The 25,508-nt window shown below is 36.3% G+C and overlaps 2 protein-coding genes across 2 annotated transcripts in view; both read left to right on the top strand.

The window, feature by feature from the left end:
• The first annotated feature begins 5,828 nt into the window (after window positions 1-5,828).
• Window positions 5,829-25,508, top strand: part of LOC136800691 (calcium-activated potassium channel subunit alpha-1-like) — a 78,893-nt gene continuing 59,213 nt past the window's right edge. Inside the window, exon 1 of the mRNA XM_067057479.1 lies at window positions 5,829-5,984. The gene's annotated coding sequence lies outside the window, so the exon portion shown is untranslated. The remainder of the gene's footprint in view (window positions 5,985-25,508) is intronic.
• LOC136800938 (uncharacterized) lies at window positions 7,384-20,112 on the top strand. Its single transcript, XM_067057582.1, has 6 exons — window positions 7,384-7,515; window positions 10,246-11,495; window positions 12,074-12,502; window positions 14,151-14,654; window positions 16,874-17,344; window positions 18,305-20,112. Exons 2-6 carry the CDS (start codon window positions 10,253-10,255, stop codon window positions 18,490-18,492), a joined length of 2,835 nt encoding a protein of 944 aa, XP_066913683.1. The 5' UTR covers window positions 7,384-7,515; window positions 10,246-10,252; the 3' UTR covers window positions 18,493-20,112.

The raw sequence follows: 25,508 nt of genomic DNA on the forward strand, positions 1-25,508 counted from the left end.
TTTCAAAAGAAATCGGGTTTTTTAGAGTCTTGAAAATGTTCTTAACTTGTTCTTATAATATTAGGCCATCAAAGAGCCCCCCTCCCTGCTAGCAGACCCAAAATTCACGCCATCGCACCATATTTTTCGAAAATTTACGCCATTACCCTGGAAAACTATTTCACGCCATCACGCCAACCGCTGGGGGGGGGCTCGTCAAAGCCTTACGTCCTTTAAGTTCTTATAAGTAAAACGGGTATTTCCTACAATCAATAACTCCTCGTTGTATGTGAAAAATGTGTAAATACAGTAAGTCAAAAAAAAGCAGTCAAAAGTAGTTTTTCTATCTGCTTGTCGAAATCTGTCTTGTGATTTCTAATTTTGATATCCCTCTAATTGTATTTTATTGATCAAAGATGATCTCGTATTATTTTAACAATGCTTTCAGCGCAGATTTGCTCATTCTCAGAAATCCCCCCAATGGCAAACAATGTCAAAAAATGACGTAAGCGTCACTATAATAATAATAAGAGCATGGAATTATACACGTTACAGCTCATAACTTTCATATCATTTTTGACACATAACTTTGATGAGTAGAAGTGTGATCTTATGAAGAGAGTTTCATTTGGACTTGCTGCTCAGAGATGGTTAAGTGACTGTAAAATGAAATGTGTTAGAAGCTAGGAGCTCAAAACTATCTAGCCTAGGAACTTCACTTTTTCTTCAATAAAGCTTTAACTTTTGATGTGTAGAATGTTCTTATGTATAGAGAGTTTCATTTAGACTTTTTGCTTAGAGATGGTTAGGCGACTGTAAAATGAAATGAGTCAGAGGCTAGAAATATTCAAATACTGTATCTCTATGAATCTGAAAGAATACATATGAACCATTAGTGGTTCAGATGTTCTTATTTTTTCGCATTTCGAACCTCAAATTGTTCTTACGCTGTTGTTATTTGTTACACCCCTGTGTCACAGACCTCCCTAGTGGAAAAATAGGCCAAAAAATCGTCACCGGTGGAAAATAATACCTTACAATTTCAACCCCAGTGGGAAACTGCTTTATGATTTTATCCCCATTGAAAACTGAATGGAAAAAATTGCACTCTAAAACCATCTCCACTGGAATTTTCGAGCTGGAAACAATAGATTTTCTATCCCCATCGGCATTCTGATAGAAATTTTCATCCCTGCTGAAGGAAAAAAGTTCCACCGGGGCACTGAGACAGGGGTGTTTATTTTTAGAAATTGAGATATTTTTAGGCTTTATATTCTGTTTATTATCTTGTTCATGCTTTTTTTATTCTTAGCTTGCTTGCTTGAAATTCGGCCATTCCAGACACAGGGTAGCCCGGGGTCCACTTAAAGCTTTTTTTATAGACTGGATGGCGCGATTAAGTGGCCCGGTAGTATATGGTAATATGCTTTTGCTTAGGCGGACTGTAAAACAGTCCGCCAGATTTTAGTTGTTTTTTGGAAGGTAAAAACAGTATGAAGCAATGTTTTTATTTGAGAATAAGGGATTGCAAATCTGTTCATCGTGTTTGTTTCTCATTTTTGATTAAATTTTTCAACTCCAAGTAGTTTTATTGTTATTTGGATTTTTAACATTCTTTTTTAAAATGGTGACCTCGCCAAATGCTCCTAGTCTACTTCACTGGACTCAGCGTCATAAAAAATTATCAAAAAGCAAAGTTCAGCCAAAAGTAGACTCTAGTCTAGACACAGGGTTGTTCTTAAATTGTTCTTATTTTTCAACATTTTTTAGCCTAATTGTTCTTAAAAAAGTGTTATAATAAAAAAGAGTATAAATGGAGAAGAAAACAAGGCCTAGAACGTTTCTGAACTTAAATTTATTTTGTTGCCATAAAATTTCAATTTAAATACAATCCTGTTTTTTTACAGAATATTTAGAACACAAAACAAACGTCATAATGATTCTTGGACATTTAGCTTCCTTCTGCGCATGCGTTATTGCATTCGTCCTATTAACCCTTGGATGTGCTGGTAACAACTGGATTACACAAACGGTTGGAGATCAAGAAGCAAGCATGGGATTATGGAAAGCATGTTTTGTTCACGTGTGCAAAGAATTTTCAACTGACGGTCACTCATTCTACGATAGTTGCAAAGCACTCTCGACTTTAGCTGTCATCGTCAGTGGAGTTGCTATGTTAGGATATGTTATTAATTGGTATAGTCCAGATAGTACTATTGGTATGTTGGGTGGTATACCGTATATTTCATCTGGCCTATTGTTTATATCAGGTAATTTTTGTGACTCTGGTTTTTCCACTCCATGCCATGTCACGGACTCGGAAAAACCCACTACACGTTTTTTATAAGAAAATTCAAAAATTTTGAAGCTTTTGGATGTTCTTAACTATCTGGGGTTAAAGGTGTTTTAGCATGTTCTTATTTTCACCATTTTGTGAGTATTTTGCTATAGAAGCATGAGTGTGCATTAAGTCTGTGATAAATGGGTGTCTTATGCCATTTGGGCTGTCTGACCCACCTGAAACTTTTTAAAAGGGGGACCATTTTCAAGGGGGCTGGGGCTAACACAAGAATCCGGATAATAATTCTAAGAATTTTTGATAAGAATGATAATTTGGAAACAACATTCTGATGAGTATCAGAAAAGTATCAAAAAAAAAGACCTTTTGATGTTTTAACCATCTCAAAACGAACCTTTCCAGATTCAAAGTATAGAAATCAATTCCCAATTAAAAACATTTGGTATCTTTTCTTTTCATCTTTACAGGTTCTCTAATGGCTGGAGCAGCTCGAGTTTATGGAAGCAATATCTTTGATCAATTTAGCATAATTGAATTTGGTTGGTCATATTTCATGGCGTATGCTTCGGCCGCTTTTTGTTACTTGGTCACAGCTGCTACAGCAATAAGCTATAAATGTGCTTATGATAGGTGTTGTGCAAATGAGTATCAAGCAATTTAAACTGATGAAATTTTTATATTAAATCCTTACATCGCAGATCTGGTGAAGCTTCCCAGTTGGCACATAACGTTGTTCCAACGTTTAAATAACGTTCACAACGTCCATATAACGTTAAATGAACGTTGAAACAACGTTGTGTGCCAGCTGGGTTAAGATTCCATAAGCACGCAGCAGCCCAGGGTGGGGGGGGTAATAGGGTTGGTGGATGAGGGGTATGTACGGATGGGACCTCCAAAAACTGACCTTTAAAGAGACTGATTTTTGCTGAAAAGGCGACCCTTGCTGAGACTTTTATGAAAAATCTTTTTCGATTTTTGAAAAACTCCCTACTCTTAGATTTCCCAAGTAAAAATCTAGAATTTTCCGACCCTTAGAGAGACTGATTTAAATTTTTCTAATTTTTGCGACCCTTAGAGAGACTTTGAAGGGTGAAAAAATCGCCTTACCTTAGAGAGACTTTGAAGGGTGAAAAAATCGCCCCTTACCGTCTGCACATACCTAGCACCAATTTTTGCCTAATTACCCCCCCCCCCCCCGGCGCGCATCAGTAACCAAAACAATTTAACTGTAAATTTTTAGACACTTAGCACCATTTTTGTATTGTTATTTATACACATGCGTATTTTAGAAAACAGTAAAGAATTTTTGATATAGTTTCCAAACAGCTTGTTGAAGGTCTAAACAGAAGTATTCTGTCACAAGTTATACTTTTAATAATATTTATACAATTAAAGCTATAATATTTGATAAATTTTAAAATTTTTGCTCTAAGTTACTTCTGGATCGTAGAATTTTAGCTCTGAGTTTTTTATGGATTCATGACTTTGGACGTTAGGAAAAATGTTCCAATAAGACTACTCTTTCTCACAAACCCCGTTGGATTTTTCAACCCGGCGAGGGTAAAAATAACGGACTGAAACTGAACCATGAGCCCATGATTTTATGGCCTGTGGATTAGGATTCCACTGTTTTCAACAAAAAAGGTTGGTGGGGATGAAAAAATTAGCACAACATTTTGCAGCAAGTATTTATGATTACTTTTCACTGGGGACAAAAACTTCAGCATAAGTTTCCATTTATGATATTTTGGCCGCAATAATTCTATCGCTTTCTTTGTTTTCCCACGGTATTTCTTTGAAACCCGGTGATATATTTTATTTCCAATCCCCGGGTCACGCGTTTTGGACGGGATGTAAATGACTTCGTTTCCTATCAAAGATTTTTCTCTCTAGTTCCTGGGGATAGGAGGGGCTTTAATATCAATGCCCTGGAATCCTATAAACCCCTCCAAAAATATCCAATTAAATTAAGTGGAAGTTCTGAAGTCAACAATCTTGCCCAAACTTTAAATCATGAAAAAGGATGAAATATGTCAATGATGTTCTACGGTCGACTTTTGTAAGAGCTCGTATATTTTGTTGGAAAATTGCAAATTAAGCTGACAATATATTGCGGACACCTTTTCAATATATTGCCGGCACTCAGCAATATACCATCAATATATTACCCGGCAATATATTGTGTAGTATATGTAGCCCTTTATATTGCAAATCGAGCTGACAATATATTGCGGACACCTTTTCAGTATATTGCCTGCACTCAGCAATATATCATCAATATATTTCCTGACAATATGTTGTTTAGTGTAAGTAGTCCTTTAAAAAAATTACGCGAATGTTTGAATTGGAAAAAATTTGCGTGAATGCGTGAATTTGAAAAAAGAAATTTGCGTGATTGCATGAATTGAAGGTCTGCTAGATGGGTCCAAAAATGACATACAAGTTTCCAGGTATTTAAAGGCTTTTATTCCTATAATATCACTGGGGTATCTCAGAAAATCATTTATATGGTTTTTAAAGGGGTAGAACCCCTTGATTTCATATCCCCAAAAGAGCTAGAACAGAAAATTCTGGATGGGAAATGAAGCCACTTACTTATTTCTCATCCGAAACACGTGACCCGCGTGGTTTTCACGCCAAATTGTAGCGTAGACAATAGAAACGCAAAATTTTTGTATGAGAGCAGACTTTTATGACACAGTAATTATCTTTTCATATTATAAAAAGATAATTACTGTGTCATAAAAGTCTGCAACAAAGGAGAAGATCGTGCAATTCTTTGTTCCCATATTGGCTGCGTTTAGACCAGCCTGTCATTTGTAATTGCTTGCAGTATTCTTTTGAATTCTATTGTTCCGCGCAATTGTTCGGTTTGTCAAATGCCTAATGATGCCAGCGTGTTGGCATTTCGTTGGCATTTGAAATGCCATTTTGAGCAAAGGAATCCCCTTTTCTGGCATTTCAAATCAAACAGAGGAACCAAAACAAAGAGAAAAAATGACATTTTCTTATTTTTTAAAGTATTTGCACGTTTTTTATTCAGTTCTTTCTATAGATTGTAAAATTTGCAAGATTTGCCATAGCCTAGCCCTACGGCAAAAAGTTTCAGTCTTAATGACTGCAGTTTTTGAGAGAGAAATTTCATGCTTTTCATTGTTTGATCTGTCAAAGTTGAACTTGAGGGAATCACCTTTTCAGTAATTACTCTAAAAAGACGATTCCTTAAATGCCATGACAGAAAATACAATGGAAAAGCTATTAAAATCGAATCCCTCATGAGCAAATGCCAGATTAAAAATGCCAGTTGGTCTAATCGCAGCCATTTTCAGCCAATTTTCAGCTCTTTCAAGTAACAGTAAATAATTATATGTAATTACAGGCATAATAATAAGTCTGATATACATAATTAGCACCATTACAATTATAAGTAAATGACAATCTCAATTTGGGAATGCTGTAGTTTCGCAATGCAAGTCTTTAAAAAAGAACTGAAATGCAAAAAAAATGATTCATGTTAAATTTTGACAATTTACAATCTAATCGTTTTGGGAATAACGTGACTCTTACAAGAGAAAGAGATAACTATTTATACTGTGATTTGTCTGGATTCCTCAAACCAGGGTTTGCACAAACTCACTTTTCAAGAAAGTTGAATCTGATGCATTAGACGGAAAGTTGTATAAGGGAGGTCATCGTACACTAAAAGGTATGATTTTATTTTATTGTGTACACGTTTTTTTATAAGAACATCAGCCTTCAAATGTTCTTAACTTTTTGGACTTTAAGCCTAAAAATGTTCTTAACATGTTCTTATTTTCACCACTTTTTGAGCATTTTTGTCCATTTTTTCCTAACAAATCGAGTGTTTTAGAGTCTGCAAAGCCTTAAAAAATGTTCTTAACTTGTTCTCAACATTTTGGCCATCAAAGCCTTATGTTCTTATATAGTTTGTTCTTATAAAAAAACGCGTAGTTTTGATGAAAAAACGTGTAGACGTTTCGATCCTCATCAGAGAACAATCCTCAGTACAGAAAAAAATGTTTCTTACTAAAGTATCTAAAATAAACAACATTACACCCCTGTATCAAAGGCCCGGAGGAACTTCTTCCCTTAGTTGGTGGGATAAAAGTTCCTATTGAAATCCCCATGGTTATATAAATTCTATTGTCCCAAGGTTGAAAAATCCAGGGGGGATTTTAAAGCATTGAGTTTCGATTTGGGATGAAATCAAAGTTAATTTCCCATTTGGGCTAAAAATCCAGGCTATTTTCCCATCGGGGACGAAACTTCTGCCATATTTTCCAGTAGGGCTAGGGTACCAGCATGTCTGTGATACAGGAGTGTAAGATTTGAAATATTTGAATATAATTGTTTTACTGTACTGAGGATGACTCTCTATTGAGGATAGTAACCCTAAAACAACCTTTGTAGCTTGTTACAGTCCAACTAATGTCTCTGAACAGGTTGATGTCGATAGTTTCTATTCCATTCTTTCTCAAACTATCCTTTCTATTCCTGCGCATAACTTTCTTATATTAGCTGGCGACTTTAATGCCCAGTTAGGGAATGATAATGTAAAATTTTCATACCATGAATCGACAAATAGAAATGGTAATAAACTCTTTGATTTTATGTTACAACATCAGCTTGTTGCTACAAATACACTTTTTATGAAAAATACTAATAAGCTTTGGACTTTCCAACATCCCTCTGGAACTAAATCCCAAATAGACTATGTCCTTGTCCGAAATAAATGGAAAAACAGTGTCAGAAATGCTCAGTCATATTTTTCTTTTTCTTCTGTTGGCTCAGACCACAGAGTCGTTTCTGCACACATTTGTCTAAGTTTGAGATCTTCTAAAAAGTGCAAACCCAACCCTCTGAAATCTATTGATTGGCAACAAGTTTATACAAGTTCTAACCTTCGCTCTATTTATGCGGTTGAAGTGAAAAATAGATTTGACCTCCTCTCTCGTCCCGATCACAATATTGAAGAGAAATACCAAACTTTGGTAGACGCAAATGAACATGTCTGTCTCTCTCTTTTGCCCAAAAAAGTTAAAACCAAAAGAACACATCTGTCTGAAATGATCTTGTCATCGCAGCACGCAATGAATACGATAAAGTCAAAGCAAGGCACCTATCTCGCGCAACCAGAAGAACCTCAAAACGCCTTGCTGACGCCCAAAAAATATTAGATGAAGCTTATTTAACAGCTGAAGCATCTTTTATTCAAGGTAAGATTGACTCTATTTCACATCTTCATTTTTCCAATCAACACTCAGCTGCTTGGAAGACAATCAATGAACTGTCAGGGCGCAAGGATCATCCATCGATCCAGCTCAAAGGAGGATCTCCAGAGAAAAGAAAAGAGAATTGGCTTGCTCATTTCAAGTCACTGCTTGGAAATCCCCCACTTCTCGGACCTGACCAACTTCCTCTGAACCAAGTCTTTGATCTCTTACACATTTCAACAGAGTCTTTTACTAAAGATGAACTTAAAATAGCTTTAAAATCATTTTCTATCAATAAATCTTCCGGTCTAGACAATATACCCACAGTTCTATGGAAAGACCCTATTTTTCTTGACCTCCTTCTAGAGTTTTGTAACCATACATTTAACGATTTTGTGCCACCTTCTGCATGGTTAACAGGGGGTATCATTCCAGTTCCCAAAAAAGGTGATCTGACCTTAGCCTCAAACTACAGAGGTATCACCTTGATGCCAATTGCCGCAAAAATTTATAACAAACTTTTATTTAACCGTATTGCTCCTATTCTTGACCCCCTCCTTAGGAGAAACCAAAACGGTTTCCGGAAGGGCAGGAGCACACTCTCTCAAATTTTATCTATCAGACGAATTCTGGAAGAGAAATGAGGAAGAATGAGGAAACTCAATAAAGATGCTTTATATGTTTTGTTGATTTCAAAAAGGCCTTCGACTCGATCAGTCGAGAAAAAATGTTTCAAAATTCTAGGTCTCTATGGTATCCCTGAGAAAATTATAAATGCTATTCAAGCATTGTATACTTCTTCCAAAGCAAAGGTTGTATCGCCTGATGGGGATACAGATATTTTTAATATTCAAGCAGGAGTTCTTCAAGGAGACACTCTTGCTCCTTTTCTTTTTTATAGTTTGTTTTGGATTATGTTTTAAGAATTTCTGTTTGATACTTTTAACAAAAAGGGAATTCAAATTAAAACGCCCCCCAGGCACACGTGACCCTGGCTTGTTGTGTGACTGATCTGGATTTTGCTGATGACCTCGCACTTGTTGCAGAAAGTATTCAAAATCTCGAAATTCTACTCCATTCTTTAGAAACTGCAGCAAGTCAGGTCGGTCTTTACTGTAACGAGAAAAAAACAGAATATCTTTGCTCCTCTGAAAACTTTCTCCCTCTATTTTCTTTGAAAGGTGTTGACATTAAAAAAGTAATCGATTTCAACTACTTAGGCTCTCTTATCAACAGTTCTGATAGCGACTTTAAAACCAGGAAAGCACTTGCGTGGAAAGCTTGTAATAAGCTCAACAAAATCTGGCAATGTGATCTTGACAATAACCTCAAGCTGAAAATTTTCAAGTGTCTTGTGGAGCCCATTCTTCTTTATGGTTCTGAAACCTGGACCATGACAAAATCTATGGAGAAAAGTCTTGATGGGTGTTATACCAATCTCCTAAAAAGGGTTCAAAATCTTGATTGGAGAGATCATCCCAACCTCGCCCAAATCTACCAAGGTCTCCCTAGAATCTCTTCTGTTCTTTTTTCCAGGAGGCTAACTTTCTCCGGCCATTGTTTCAGAGCAAAATCTGAAATCATTTCAGATATCTTATTGTGGTGCCCTACTGGTCCTAGACACTCAAGGAAGTGAACTTTCCTCGACAATTTGAGGCGGGAAACAGGGCTCGAGTTAGAAGAACTGAAAACAGTTATGTCAGACCGTGAGCTGTGGAGAGAGAGATACTCGGTATTTCCGACCTGACGGTCGAAGGATGATGATTGAGGACCAGAAGTTAAGGGATAATCCCTTAGGACCCTTAACATCTTTTGTCTTTATGGGATTCAACCATTGAGTTTCAAGCTCGAAGGTCTAGAGGCGAGACTGCTGGGTGGGAAATGAAACCACTTATTTCCCATCCAGAACGCCCGCACGCGTAGTCTTTACACAAACGCTAGCCCGGGGTCCACTAAAAGCTTTTTTATAGGCTGGATGGCCCGGTAGTATATGGTAATATGCTTTTGCTTAGGTAAAACAGTACGCCAGATTTTTGTTGTTTTTGCCAGGTAAAAAAAAATGAAGCAATGTTTTTATTTGAAAATAAGTGATTCAAAATCTGTTGTTGATGTTTGTTTCTCATTCCTAATTATATTTTTCAACTTCAAGTAGCTTTTTTGTTATTTGGATCTTAAACATTTTTTTTTCAAAATAGCAACCTCGTTAAATGCTCCTAGTCTACTTCACTGGACTCAGCGGCATAAAAAATTCTAGTCGAATGAATGTAGACTCTAGTCTCCACAAACGCCGGATTGAAACTAAAATCTATCGCTAGATTTCAAAAGATGTAGTCCTCCAATTGCAATCCATTGTCATGATTACGGCGCGTTCTATGCGCGTTTTGGATGGGAAATAGGTGGCTTCAATTTCTCTTGCCTGAGAAGGGTTAAAGTTTCGTCTCTAGCCCTTGGGGCTTGAAACTCAAAGGATTAAACACACGTGATTGGTAGAAGATATAGATTTAAAACCTTTTTTACAGGAGGCCGCGAATTAGGCCTGGTAAAAGTTTTCGAGGTCGAAAACTGATGTTGTATTCAACGAAAATTGACATCAAATTTAGTCTAAATCGCAACAGATTTCACAGGATTTCAATTTTACTCAGAATTCCATGCTCTATCAGATAGTACCAATCATTTGGGCTGAATTTAATTTTGAAAAATTGTCAATTCTTTGCCTATATTTTTCTCTCATAGAACTAAGATGGCGAATAAGCTGTTTTTCATCATTTTGTTATGTGCTGTGAACTTAATGGAAGTTTGGTGTATCAGTGGAAGAATCACCAGCAATTCAAAATATTGCGTTCCACAGCCATATAAACCTGGTGGTGGAATCAGAACAGTTCAAGAAGTAAAAGCCCCAAAAGCCATACTCAAGACGACCGGTTTTCTTGGCGTAATCGCTAAAGGTGCCACTCAAACAGGCAATGCCGGCAAAGTATCAACCAAAGTAACAACGCATTTTGCGAAATTTGGAAAACTGTTTAAAACTGCATCAAAAATGGCACCATGGTTGGCAGCTGTGAGCGGCGCTTTGGGATTTCTTGGCAGCTCACCAACACCACAGCAAGCTGTAGATGCTACCAATAAAGCACTTAAAGAATTTGCTGAAGAAGTTAACAAAAGGATGATTGAAATGAAAGGATATGTAGACGATAGTATCTTGAAATCAGAGAGCGTATGGGTTAAGAAACAGTATGAAGTGTTATTCGAAGGTTGGGCTAACTGCATGATTTATTATTACAAAGATGAGAGTGCAGTTAATGAATGCCAGAGAACAGCATTCATGGATATCCGAAAAAATCGTGCTCACTTCATGTTGTTCAAAGGTAAAAATCCGAGCCGTCAAGAATTGAAACGTTTAGAGTTTCAGTTCGAAGCTATTAGAGAATACTCTTTCTTAACACTTCTGGTGCTACGTTCCTTGATCGACAGCTTTAAGGCTGAGAAAGGAAAAACTGATGATTTTGTGTTTTTCATGAAACAAGGTATGATCATTCCAGAAGAACTTGCTGATTATGCAAAATTTGTTAATAGTGAAATCCTTGATTTTTATGATTCACAAACAAAAAGTATTTGTAGGAGAACACTCACATGTAGCAAGATGAAATCAATGCAAAAAACAAACTTTTTCGGACAGAAATTACACCCTTACAATCGTAACATGGAATGTAAATGTAAAATGATTCCAGATGCCGCAAGCCACGAATGGTGTAAATACCGTCTGGATGTTTCTGTAAGCTCAAGTGAAAGATGGGGTCAACATTGGACTGATAGTAGTAATATGGAAAAAAAAGGCGAACGAGAATTATTTGCATTATCAGATCGTTTTTGGAGACAAACATCATCCGTGGTTCGAAAGTATTGGCAGGAGACGGTGATGGTACAGGTTCCTAAATGGGAAGAATTTGCAATTCAAGCTGAAAAGGAATATCAATTGCATAGAGGTATATCATTTTTATCGTTTGCAAGTTTTTCATATTTTAGTAAGCTACGTAACTTCCACCATTATTGGACAAATCAAGACTCCATTCTCTTGATTCCTGCCATGTCAGATAATTGTTCATATTGAAAAACTTGCTGATACCGAACGGTAACTTCAAGTGTTACTTTTATAAATAGAGTAAACTTCTTAGGAACTCCTCTGGGAATCAATTACCATAGCCATATTTTGAAAACAAGGTAAACGTTGCTCGTAACGTAATTTATGAAAAAGGTCTATTGACCAGGCAATTAATAAATACAAAGCGACCGTAGCATAATGGTAAAGCATCCAGCTACGGTGCGCAAGGTTGTGGGTTTGATCCCAAGCCGGGTCATACCAAAGATTCCCAAAATGGTACTTAATGCCTCTCTGCTTGATGCTCAGCAGCTAAAGAGACGGATCAAGGGTAAGTGGAGAAATCCAGGGAAAGGAGTGCCGCCCTCCCCTGCCTTCGGGTAGACAGCTATACGAAAAGGGAGCTTTTGGGTCGCCCTCGACTGCGGTCGCAAACGTACTTACTTACTTACTTAAATCTTTTAGGTGGTAACCTTGCATTGAAGAGACCAACATACCACTCGAGTGCATACAATCAATGGAATCAACCAAAATCCTCTTTTGCAGTTGATGGTAACTACAACCAATGTCTTCCACGTGATCATTTGATCTCTCAGACTGGATATGGGTCACATGAATCATGGAGGGTCATTTTAGATGGTATTTATGAAATTAAGAGTGTCATCTTGTATAATGTTGTTGATAACTGGACCAGTGACGACCTATCGAATGTTAATATATATGTTGATGATATCGGTGACAAGAGAAGCTTTTGTGCTAAAACTGGTAACATGAAACACGTTTACATCAAAGAGTATAAATGTGCGGTCGGAGCTATTGGCAATGTTGTCTTGCTTTTGAAGCCAAGCAGTGGGAGAGTGAGCTTATGTGAAGTCGTTGTATATGGGGCCAAAGGTAAATTTGTTTTTTTTTATTTTTCTATGTACGATAATAAACTCTCGCTTATTTGAACTTCTATTATTCAAATCTTTCTATAATACGAGCTATCTATTATTTGAATCTCTTTGTTATTTAAACAAAGAAGATATCCCCATTCGAATATAAAGAACATGATTTATCTCTTATCATTTGCTTATGCAGCACTCTTATGAACAATTTTCTCCCCCTTCTGCGCAGCGCGGCTTAAGAATAACTTTTCGAAAATTCTATTGTTAAATTTACCTCGTCGGCATATGAGGCATCGCCATAAAAAGAATATTTTTAAGCTTTTGTAGACGCTGCTAATTTTAAAAAATCAACTTTTTCAAACTTAAAATAAATTTTCATGCGTTACTCTTAGGTTCCAATTAAACGGGGGGTTCGAATAAATGGGGGGGGGGGTTTACCACAGTGAAGACTTTGACGAATTGTTTAGATCTAACAATGCATACACGTCAGACGCTTCGGAGATGTTGGACGTGAAAGTCCGTCAATTTCGAATTTGACGGTAGTGAAAACCCGACGATTTCAGGTCTACATACATTGCGAACTTGCCCATGTTAAAGGTTTTATTTTTACATAAGTGTTCCCGTTTCATATCAGACACATATTTCATATCAGAACAGTGCCTTTTGTTATATTGTGGTGATATAAACAAAAAAAAATTTTTCTTGCCCTCTTTCCGATCAATCTTGCTCCACATCCGTGTCAATTCAATGTAAAAAAGCTTGTAAATTAAAATTGATGAGTAAGCAAACGATATCACTCTTATTTACCCTTTGGATCCGGACATTATTTTGGTATTTTAGGGTTCCTTGACACCTAGGCGAATGCGATGAAGAATGACTTTTTGATGGTTTTATAACCACCTGTAAAACTATATATTTTCTGAAAGCATATGAAATGTAGAGTCTGAATACATATTCGAAAGTTAATGAAATTTTGCTCCTAGCAACCAGCCTAGGTTGCCTAGCAACCAAAATTTCTAAAAAATATTTTTTTTTCGTCAATTTTCAACTTTGGAGTCATCGTCATCTGAAGAGTTGATTAGCTGAGTTTAGGCTACGAATATCCACAAAAATAAGACCAAGTTTAGTACCGACCAAATGCAGAAAAAATATTTGAAGAAGTTTGTCTACTTTCCAAGATATTGTAAGAAGCTGAAAGTCAAAAGTGCTAAACAATGGGTAATTTTTCCTTAGAAAATTAGTACGACTACTTTAATCTGTGATAGATAGAGACTGAAAGATTCAATACTTTTGCTCTTACAAACCACTCAAAACACATGGTTTTCAGATGGGTATATCTTCTTGAGACCATCTGGTGAAAATTTCATAGAAATCCAACAACCTAATCAGATTTTAATGGTAGTTTGTTTTTGGCAGGTCAGATCTGACCCGTCACGGATCCAAAGGGTTGAAACCCAGCTGGCACATAACGTTGTTTCAACGTGTATCTAACGTTCACAACGTCCATATGACGTTATATGAACGTTGAAACAACGTTGTGTGCCGGCTGGGAAAGAACACCTTTAAAGCTTCCATTTCTTTCTAGCCTGTCTAAAATTGTATGTTTACTATCTTATATTTAAAAAAAGAAGATAATTTTTATTTTTTTATTTTAGTAAAAAGAAATGGTCCAAATCTTGCATTGAGTCAGCCAACACTACAATCGACGACTATAGGTCAACATTCTAGTTCTCGTGCTGTCGACGGTCAAAAATCGAAATGCTCACTTTCTGAAAACACTTGTTCAAAAACAGACATACCATCATCTGGTAAAAGAAATTGGTGGGAAGTGGTCTTGGATAGTCGATATCATATTGACAGTGTCATCATTTATGGATGTGGTAGCACTTTGGCTAATATCGTCATATTTGCAATCGACGAGTATGCAAATACCAACGATGAAATGGGCAACCGACGTCGAAGTATCTTTGAAGGACGTTCGCATCAAAAGGTTTCAGTGTGTAAATTTGTCACCAAAATCAATGAAACTGCCAAAGTTCACAATTTCAAATGCGATCATCCGGCTTATGGTAATATTCTTCGAATTGCCAAAAATATCATGAGTGATCGTAACGAAGAAGTGTTGCAATTATGTGAAGTCGAAGTTTACGGGCATCAATGTGAGTTTATTTGTCTGCTAGAAGATTAGTAAAGGTGGAGCGACCGTTGTCACAGGAAAAAATTTTCGATTTCCAAGGTTGGAAATTTCAAGTTTTCTTAGTTGGAAAAAAGATAAAATCCAATGGAAAATCCAACCTGAAAATGTGGGACATTTTCCAAGGTTGAAAATTTTGCATTTTCCATGGCTTGGAATTTTCGTAAATCCAGGTTGAAAAAAGCCAAAATCCAAATTTAACAAGGTTGGAATTTTTTAAAATTCAGTTGGAAAAAGCCAAAAACCAAGCTTAAACAAGGTTGGAATTTTCGAAAATCGAGGTTGAAAAAGCCAAAATCCAAATTTAACAAGGTTGGAATTTTTTAAAATTCACGTTGAAAAAAAACAAAATCCAAATTTAACAAGGTTGGAATTTTCGTAAATCCAGGTTGAAAGAAGCCAAAATCCAAATCTAACAAGGTTGGAATTTTTTAAAATTCAGGTTGAAAAAAGCCAAAATCCAAAAAGTGATGGCGGAGATGTGGAAAAGAAATCTTAAACAAGGTTTTTGTTTTTGTGAACAGTCACTCGCTGGCCTAGGCTCGATGGCTCCCGGTCAATCTCTCGTTATTGTTCGCACAGATACGTGTTTGATCTTAGATCACTCACACAGCTCAGCAGGGCGCTATTTGAAACTATGACACAAGTACCCTATGTGCTTCACTGTGCGAACTCACTGCGATTGACCGAGGCCGCTCCGATGAGACGCCTCACCTGACGGAAACTTACAGCTTGACTGCTCACATTATAGCCTAATATCTAGGTTAGCTATACATCAAAACAGTTTTGAGCGAAAAATCGCTTGTGGTTTTCCCAAGGACATGCGCAGAAATATGGTTAGAAAAACGTAATTTCCACATGGATTTTTAACGTTTTCCAACCTGTTTTGGAAAAACACAAACTGGTTGGAAAAACACAAATTCCCAACCCAAAAAGTCTAGTTTTCCAATCGAAAGAGTTTCAATTTCACAAAAATGTATTTTCCACATGGATTTTTAACGTTTTCCAAACTGTTTGGAGAAACACAAAATTCCAACCCAAAAAGTCTAGTTTTCCAATCGAAAGAGTTTCAATTTCACAAAAATGTAATTTCCACATGGATTTTTAACGTTTTCCAAACTGTTTGGAGAAACACAAATTTCCAACCCAAAAAGTCTAGTTTTCCAAGAAAGGGTCTCAATCTTAGAAAAATGTAATTTCCACATGGATTTTTAGCGATTTTCAAACTGTTTGGGAGAAAAACAAATTTCCGACCCAAAAAGTCTAGTTTTTCAACTTGAGGTATCAAATTTACTAAAATATGTATTTTCACATTGATTTTTGACCTTTTTTTTTCAATTCCCAAACTGATTAGAAAATAAAAATTTCCCACCCAAAAAGTCATGTTTTCCAACCAGCCTTGGAAAATTGTCATTTCTACATGGGTTTTTTTCACTTGATTTTTCAAGGGCATTGGTTTAATCTACAAAACCTATGGGTAATTTACGTTTTCCAAATCAGCTTAAGGTAATCCCTCAAATTTCCAACCTTCAATTATAAAACCAAAATTTCCAACCCAAAAATATTGAATTTCCAACCTTGGAAATCGAAATTTTTTTCCTGTGTGTGTAGTGGTAGAGCATCCGGCTACGGTGCGCAAGGTTATGGGTTCAACCCCCAGCCGGGTCATACCAAAGATTTCCAAAACGGTACTTGATGCCTCTCTGCTTGATGTTCAGCAATTAAGAGAAGGATCAAGGGTCAGTGGAGCAATCTAGGGAAAAAGAGTGGCACCCTACCCTACCTTCGAGTAGGGGACTATCGAAACCGGAGCCTTCGGGTCGGGTAAAAAAAATGAAATTTTGACCTACCAAAAATGAGAAAAGAATCAAAATGTTCAAAAGATCTTAAAGGTTTTATTTTTAGATAAGTGTTCCCGTTTCATATCAGACACATGTTTCATATCAGGACAGTGTCTTTCTATTGTTATATTATGCTGATAAGGCAACAGAATGTTTTTCTTCTCTTCTTTTTGACAAGTCTTGCTCCACATATGTGTTAATCCAATGGGGTGAGATAAAGCTTGTGAATTAAAATTGATGAGTAAGCAAACGATATCACCTTTGAATTTAACAGAAAATTTTGAATAGAGTGAGTCGAATAGTAGAGTGTCAAATTCAGCTGTATCTCTTTTTCATTTTCTAGTTAAGATTCAAAGAGGAGAAATGGAGAATATAGCTTATCGTGGTCAAGCAGCAGAGTCCAACGATCATTACAGTTATACAAAAGTACACACTGCTGGACGTGCAGTTAATGGAAATCATATGAATTGCCGACTTCCTCAAAACACTCTCACCAGAATTGTTGATAGATATACAGCATGGTGGCAAGTTCGTCTTCCCTCGCTGTCCAAGGTTGAAAGTGTCATTATCTATAATCGAATCGACTGTTGTACCGAAGAGTTATCAAATGCTATTATCTATGTTACTGAGATTGAAAATGAATATTATGATCGTAAAATGGATTTTCGTTTCAATGTCACTGGAAATATGACGGATGTCAATGCTCGAGAATTTACTTCACAATATTCAATGTTTGGTCATATTGTCAAGATTGAAAAAGAAAAATCTAATGAGCCTTTAACCTTATGTGAAGTTGAAGTTTACGGAAAGAAAGGTACGCTTGATCTCTCGTTTTTGGTTTATGTTATTGTGAACCGAGCTGGCACACAACGTTGTTTTAACGTTCAAATAACGTTATTTGGACGTTGTGAATGTCACATGGACGTTGTTTTGACGTTGTGTGCCGTCTGGGAAATCACAAGGTTGGAATAAGTGTATATGTTGTTATTGGATAGAGTCTTGAACAGTAGCGTGGTGGCAGGGGGGAGAAGGGGCAGAAGGGGCACTGCCTCCCTCCCCCCATTGGCCGATTTTTTTGGGGGCGCCGAAAAAGAAAGGGCGCAAAAGACACCTCTCGTTACTGACTTCGGCGCCTCTTTGCTCTTTTACACCTTAGATATTGCAGCTTTCGACCTAAAATAGAGAAAATACCCCCCAAAATCTTATAAAAAAATTGCCTCCCCAGTTTGTCCGAATTTTAATCGACCCACCACGCTACTGGTGTTGAATGGACTATAGGAGTAGATTTTTGAGCTTTTTATCTACAATTCATGATATTGAAAGGGATCTGTATAGTTATACAGTCCCAGCTGGCACACAACGTTGTTTTAACGTTTATTCAACGTTATATGAACGTTGTGAATATTAGAAAAACGTTGTGTGCCAGCTGGGGTAGAGTCTCTTAAACTCGAAACTCTACAACTCGAATGTCTCCTTAAAACTCCTTCATTTAACAATGTCTTATATAAAGCTTACTCACAAAATGTCCTTAATTTGAACAAATTTGTCTCCCCTTGAATAATGAGAAATATAAAGACTCAACTGTAGTAGCTTTTTAGCAGCAGTTAGCAACTTAAATAACTATTTTCATTGTTTGAACCAGAGTTCATTTTGGGATATTCTAGGATTTTGCGAGGGTGTTTCACTATATAATCCAAAAAAAAGCAAAAAAGGGCGGTGGCGTTTATTTGGCATCTGATGGTTTATTTAATGAATCCTTTTTTTTATTTTGCAGTTACAAAGTCGGAAATAAGGACGATCAGAGCAAAAGAAGCGTGCGAAATCCCAAAGAAAAAAATCGAGCAATTAAAGAAAGAAGGCAAACCAATACCACAGCATCTAAAATTTCGAATGGAATTCTCTTGTGGTCGTGGAGGAATGTTTGGAGGTTTTGGTTTACCATTTGGTGGCTTCGGATTCTAAATAAGTTGAATATGTAACGTGTGCTAGTGTATACACCTTTTTGATCGTAGCCACCAATTACCGCGCGGGCATTTTTTTGTCTGTTTTACCACCCTAAAACCGTCCCAGTCGTTTTTTCGCACCTATAGACAATTAGTGTGGTCGTGTTACAAAAATACAGGCTGTTTGTAGGAAAATAATAAGATCTAGCTGAAACTTTCTCCAGACCTTCTCTATAGGATGCTTATACCTCAGGAAAAATTCCCCTAAAATCCCACTGGTGGAACATCCCTTTTTTGGGACATTTCTATTTTCCCCAGGCAAAATCCTAAGGGCGAAATTTTTTGAAAATTTCAAACTTATCTCCAGACAATATCATGTATACCATTCGAAAGCTCTCGAAAAACTATATAGAAGACTTTTAAACGGTTATAGCTGATTTCCTTACCTAACTCGAGATATTTCATGCGCAAGTTCCACTTTTCGCCACACTTTGGTCAAAATTGACCATAAATAGCATCTTCTGTGTGAATTATCTCGAGTTAGCTAATGAAATCGGCTATAACCGTTTAAAAGTCTTCTATATAGTTTTTCGAGAGCTTTCGAATGGTATACATGATATTGTCTGGAAATAAGTTTGAAATTTTCAAAAAATTTCGCCCTTAGGATTTTGCCTGGGGAAAATAGAAATGTCCCAAAAAAGGGATGTTCCACCAGTGGGATTTTAGGGGAATTTTTCCTGAGGTATAACCATCCTATAGAGAAGGTCTGGAGAAAATTTCAGCTAGATCATATTGTTTTCCCGTAAATTATGCTATACGACCCCACTAAATAGAAAAAGGTGTCAAAAAAGGATTGGATCCAGTCCAGGGGGGATAATTGAATAATAAAGTGGCACACGCCTGACCGCACGACTACGGTCGAAAAAGTGTGTTCATATGATATTCATTGCGTAATGTTTTCTACGGAAATATCCTAGTTTCTACCAGTATCAATCATAAATATAATAAATTTTGTAATTTCTTTAACCAGACTGAACCTTGATTAGCCAAGATCCTAAGCTGTATTCAACCATGTATACTATTAGCTTAGTCGCAAAGAAATTTGGTAAAAACAATTTGTCGCTTTAATTTTGACAGGAAAAGTACTACAATCTGATTAGATGCGATAAAACGAGCTGCAACGAAGATTTGTTTGCGAATATAGGCGTTTGTATGTATAGTTGACCCTCTCCTGACGTTCTACAATTCGATAGGCTCCCTTACTCGATGAAATTTAAAGTCCCTGTCAACAAGAAACTCATAAACGACGCTCCCTTATTTGATGAAAATCCTATTCCCCTTGAAGATCGAATTAGAGAACGTCAACTACAATGAAGACTTGTTGAACGGAGGTTATACATCATGTCTGAGACTCTGGCTAAACTTTGATTTACTCTAGGATTCTGTGTATATAGTTGTAAATAAGGCACCCAGATACGGCAAATAACGTTGCTTCTACGTTTATCTAATGTTCACAACGTCCGTATAACGTTGGATGAACGTTGACCACGTTATGTGACAGTTTGGCCAATAACGTGATTTGATACACTTTTTTATAATAGCAAAATAAAAATTGAAACATGAAGCTTTTAATGATTTACAGACTCTAAAGCGTGTAGTTTTTACAGAAATTACAGGCCCGGCGGAAGCGGGGAGACTTGGGAGACTTCCCACTTTAACGGCTATTCCGCCGGTTTCTTAGGAAAACTGATAAAAATATTCACAAAGTGATGAAAATGTAAATATGTTAAGAGCTCTTAGGGTCCTTAGGATCCGTAGAACCTTTCGTAGGACTCAACCGCATATGATTGGTTTCGAAAGTAAATAGGGTTTCGAAATCTTTTCGAGAGGGGGCTCCAAATTAGGCCTAACATACAAGCAAAATTCTTAACCCTCAAAATAAGTAAAAAATGACGATTTTTCCAAGTCGAATTAAATGAAAATGATACTATAACAAATGTTATACTCAAAAATACACAAAAGAATATGGGCATTTAAAGTTAGAAATCCTGTAAAATCTGTTACGTTTTAGACAAAATTTGACGTCAATCGTACTCTAACCGACAGAACTTTTAACTTCAGCCTCCTGTATTTCTTTATGTGTTTGAATACAAGGGTCAAACTAGATCCTAAAGGGTTGGTCCCCAACTACACGCTTTTTTTTATAAGAATGGTGTAAATTCATCATGGATATTCTTAACTTTTTTGGGAAAATCATTCTAAAATATTCTTACAGCATTCTTAGGTTAGTAGGATCCTAATTCAGACTAGATTTAACATTTAGTACATACATCTCAAGCATAAAATGATATTTTTGTGAAAGGAGTGAGCCTTACTTGGGGGTAATTGACAATTTATAATTGAAAATGCTCTAAAAATGATATTCTTAGCTTGAGTAGCAAAATTCCATGATGGTGATATTCTTAGCATTATTCTTAATTTTTTGGCCATTTTCATCATGGACATTCATATAAAGTGTATTCTTATAAAAAATAGCGTGTTCCAGCCAAAACACGCGTGGGGACTCTATCCCCATCGAGTTTTGGTCCTTAATTTTTACCCCAACCCTGAAAAAATCATTCCGAGTCTTTGACAAGGGGTACAAAATCGAAACCAATCAGTGGTTTTCAATCATACAAAGACTTTGGGGAAAGATAGGGCTAAAGAAGTTGAGTTGGTTGTCCTTAAAAAGGGTTATATACACGTTTTTTTATAAGAATTAACTATATAAGGATATAGGCTTCGTTGGCTAAAAAGTTAAGAACATTTTAAGGCTTTTTGGTCTCAAAAACACTCAATTTCTTAGGAAAATGGTCAAAAATACTCACAAAATGGAGAAAATAAGAACATGTAGAAAATTTTCAGGCTTAAAACTCAAAAAGTCAAGAACATCTAAAGGCTTCAAATGTTTTGGATGTTTTCTTAATTAAAAAAAACGAGTAGGGATATTTTGCTATTTTTTGACGAGTTTTTTAACCGTGTTTGATTTTGAGCTGTACAGTATTCTATGATTAAATAAATTCTGTGCAAGCGTACACGTGCAAAATCAAATTGCAAATAAAAACAACCTCGATTTTATCAAACTCAAACCCAGACCCTTAGCTTGCTTTTTTATGATTCTCATAGCGCTCACAAAAGGTAAAATTAAAAAGAAAGTGATGCAAGTGGCTCTGGGTACGACTTTGCGATTTTGTCTATTTACATTGTGTGTCTAAAAGCTTGTGCACAAATGATAATATTTTCAGACCTTCCGCCTCAAGGTTGATTATGTTACTGCCATGAAATATGTATTTATATGGTGTTCAATAACTCTTGTTTATAAAAACCAGTAGATTTTGATGAGACTTGGCTTTTCTTAATTTTGCACTTTAAGCCTCAAATTGTTCTTATATCCTTTTCTTATTTATAGGATGTAATTGAGGTATTTAAGGCGTTATACCCAATTTTAACTACGTTTCCCCTAAATTGCTCGAAATTGAAAAACAGTGGAAAATACCATATAAATAAACAAATAAAAGCTGTATTCAACATATTGTAAGTATTCAATATGTTGAATACTTAATTTGATTATTAATGAATTTATGTATACTTATTTGTGGCAGTATCCATAGAGGAATCACGGATTCATGAATTGGATGTATTGTTTTTCAATGCCGAGATTTTAACATAATATGTGAAACAATTTCAAGCAGTTTCTTTATGAAATTGATGTAATGATGAAACCACACAACATGTTTTATAGTAACAAATAGTAAAGAGATGAATTTTTGGTCATGTGCTCTTTTGTTTTTTGAAGTGTTTTGGATGAAAGAAGAGTGGGGTTACTTTCGTGTTATTTTTGCATGTTACAATTGTTTCTTGCTAAACGGGGTTTTCCGTTTATGGAAATCAATACCCATATAAAAAATGAGTATGCACATTTAGACCTTTTGTAGGATGTGATAGATCCCGGGTTATAAAGCCCGAAGGGCTAGATGTCGTGCTTTGGCTGAAAAGTGTGCCGAGGTTAGGTAGGAAATCGTTATGGTACGGGTGGGTACTTCCAAAGTCTTACGAGGGGCTGGAAAAATCAGAATATCAAAATTAAGGACCAAATATGACTTTGCTTTAGCCAAAGGTGAGAAAATAGTTTTTGAAGTAGGAGCTTCTAAAAAAACAAAATAAATGTTTGTTGATTTTCGTCGTATAAAAAGCTCTTTCTAACTTTGCTTAGCTGGACAGGCCTGGACAGGCCCCTTGCTCATCACGACGTAGTTTTTCAAGCAGGGTTATCCATTGAAATATTTTGAAGTTGATCAAGTGTGGATTGAGGCCTTCCACGTGGTCGTCGGTGAAAATGTTCGTCGGGGAAAAATATTCGTCACTTAGCCAAAATTTCGTCACTTTTCCCCGACGAAGTAATGACCAACATGATGAATATGACCAAACCACAAGGGTCTATCTCCATTGAGATTTCGATAGAACTGTTTAAATTATCATCAAAGCTGTGAGACAGGGATAATCTAATCAGGGGTGTCTTTAACACTAACCACTGTCTTTAACGATAACTTAACCATCGATTAAAGGAGGAGTATATAGGGCTTTGAAAACCCTTTTTCAGTCAAAATTTTGGCTGAATCCCGGAACACCAAAATTGGAAAAAAATAATAAAATGCACCGCCACATCGGTTTATAAAGGTTATTAAAATACCGGAATACTGACAAAAAATAAGGCTAATCACCATCACTGTCTGATTTTAAGATACCGTTTTATTAACATCTCTTTTTTCGTTCAATCCTGTAATACCGTACTAAAAAACTAAGGGCCGACACCCCCTTAAACAACCTTCTGAAATTTTCACTGGGTCATTGAGATAGGGGTGTCTTTTAATTCAAAGGTCAAGTCATGAATGGATGAATAATTTCTCTCGTGACGTTTTATATTTGAATTTTTTCCATGACTTTGCGAAAATCCTTTGTCAGACTATGCTTAGCCAAAATGACCCCAAACAAAGCTCTATAAGAGACTCATAGAAGGGCTATTACGAAGGGGATCGATGTGTTAAGGCGTTTGTATATACACGTTTTTTTACAAGAACATACAAAATTAATAAAGCTTTCGAGTGCTGGTAAGTTTTTGACTTTTCAGCCTAAAAATATTTTTAAAATGTTCGACCCCTGTGCCCAACTGAAAATTCGGCCAAAATCTCGTCCCCGGTGGGAAGAATACCCTACAATTTTATCCCCACTGAGTAATTGATTTGATTTCATCCCCATTAAGAATTGCACTCCCAAACCATCCCACTGGATTCTTTAACCTAGGAACAATAGAATTTTTATCCCCGTTGGGTTTTTAATGGAAAATTTTGTCCTACTGTGGGTAAAAAGTTTCACCGGTGCTGTGAGGAAGGGGTGTTTGTGAGTATTTTAGTGCAATTTCCCAAGAAATTGTCCGCGAAGCCTTAAACATTCTTAATTTTTTTATCATGGAAGCCTTAAGCTCTTATATTGTTTGTTCTTATGTAGACGATGTTATCGTCCGTTACAGTGATAATAAAGGCGGGAAAAATGGCGGTGTGGCGTTATGGCGGTATACGGAAAAAAATCGGCGGGAGAGTTTCGCCACACTAGACAATGATATCGTCCGTTTAGAGGTCAGTAAACGCAGGAAAGAGTTAGGGCGTCAGGGCGGTTTACGGGAAAAAAGTGGCGGTAGAGTTTGGAACAAACACTGTAAACATCTCCGCCACTGCTTACTCACTCCCGAATTTATCACGCCTCTCCTAAACTATTCCCTTTTTTAGTGATCTTGTGTAGACGATAGGATCGTCTAGTTCTTATGTAACTTGGACGTTAGCAAATTTATTTGGTATGAATGTGAAAGAATTTTTTCTGGTTTTTCAAACATTAAAACTCAGATAAATCGATAAATGAAGCATAGAAGAATGAGAAAAAAGGGGTTAAAAACGGGGAAAATATGTTTGCTTTCACACAACATAAGGAAATTTCATTTTCTTCTTCGTATTTCTTTTCGTTTGTAGAGTTGTTCTGTTTTGAACTTTAATGCATGACCTCACCATGAGATTTGGTTTGAAATATTTTTTCTTTAAGAGAAATGAGCTTTCTCTGTCTAGTAAAAGGCAAAAGATTTGTTTTAAAGTCACAATATAAGCTGCATAGTAGGGGATTTCATTTTTACACTATAGGAAAAAGCTTTTCTTCCAGCATTTCATAGTAATATAAAATGATTGTGAATAAATTGTGAAGATTTTGTGCTTCAACTTTTTTCGATTTGTGGCTGTTTTTGGTTTTATACAATATTTTATAATGATGGTATTTTTTTATGTAATCCATGCATCTTAATAAAACATATTATTCTTGCGCTTATATTTGCTTAATGAATAACAGTGTAGCCTACAAGATAAATATTGGAAGATATTCATAACTTAGAAACAAATAAACAGTGGAGTCTCTATAACTCGACCGTAACTAAAAGAGGGGAAATCGTTCGAGTTATGGTAACAACCCACTAAGGATGCTGTACCGTTGTTAGATATTACACGTTTTGAATAGAACGCTTTAAATTCTTTGGCCCTTTTGATGCGTTTTTAACATTTACGTAAGCCTAAGAATGTTCCTAAATGTTCTTATGTTAAACATTTTTTCACAGTATTTTTGCGCTTTTTACTAAGAAATTGGGTGTTTTAGAGTCTGCGAAGCCTTAAAATATTCTTAACTTTTATCCCATATTTGGCTATACGTCTAAGCCTTATTTTCTTATATAGTTTGTTCTCATAAAACAACGTGTGTAGCATTAAGCAGATTCTTTTAAAATGCTGAAAAGTTAAGTCATCTTAGGTTTAGGAGAAGTGTGTACCACGCGTTTTGGCAGGGAAATACATGGCTTCCTTTCCCAACTAATAGTTCTTTTCTAGCCCTTTCGGGGGCCGAAAATTAAAAAAGAATTTTTGAATTTACGATTGATATTGCTGACTGGTAGTCACAATATTACTATAT

The sequence above is a fragment of the Clytia hemisphaerica genome, unplaced genomic scaffold, assembly GCF_902728285.1.
Source record: "Clytia hemisphaerica strain Z4C2 unplaced genomic scaffold, Clytia hemisphaerica genome assembly, whole genome shotgun sequence".
Taxonomy (NCBI): domain Eukaryota; kingdom Metazoa; phylum Cnidaria; class Hydrozoa; order Leptothecata; family Clytiidae; genus Clytia; species Clytia hemisphaerica.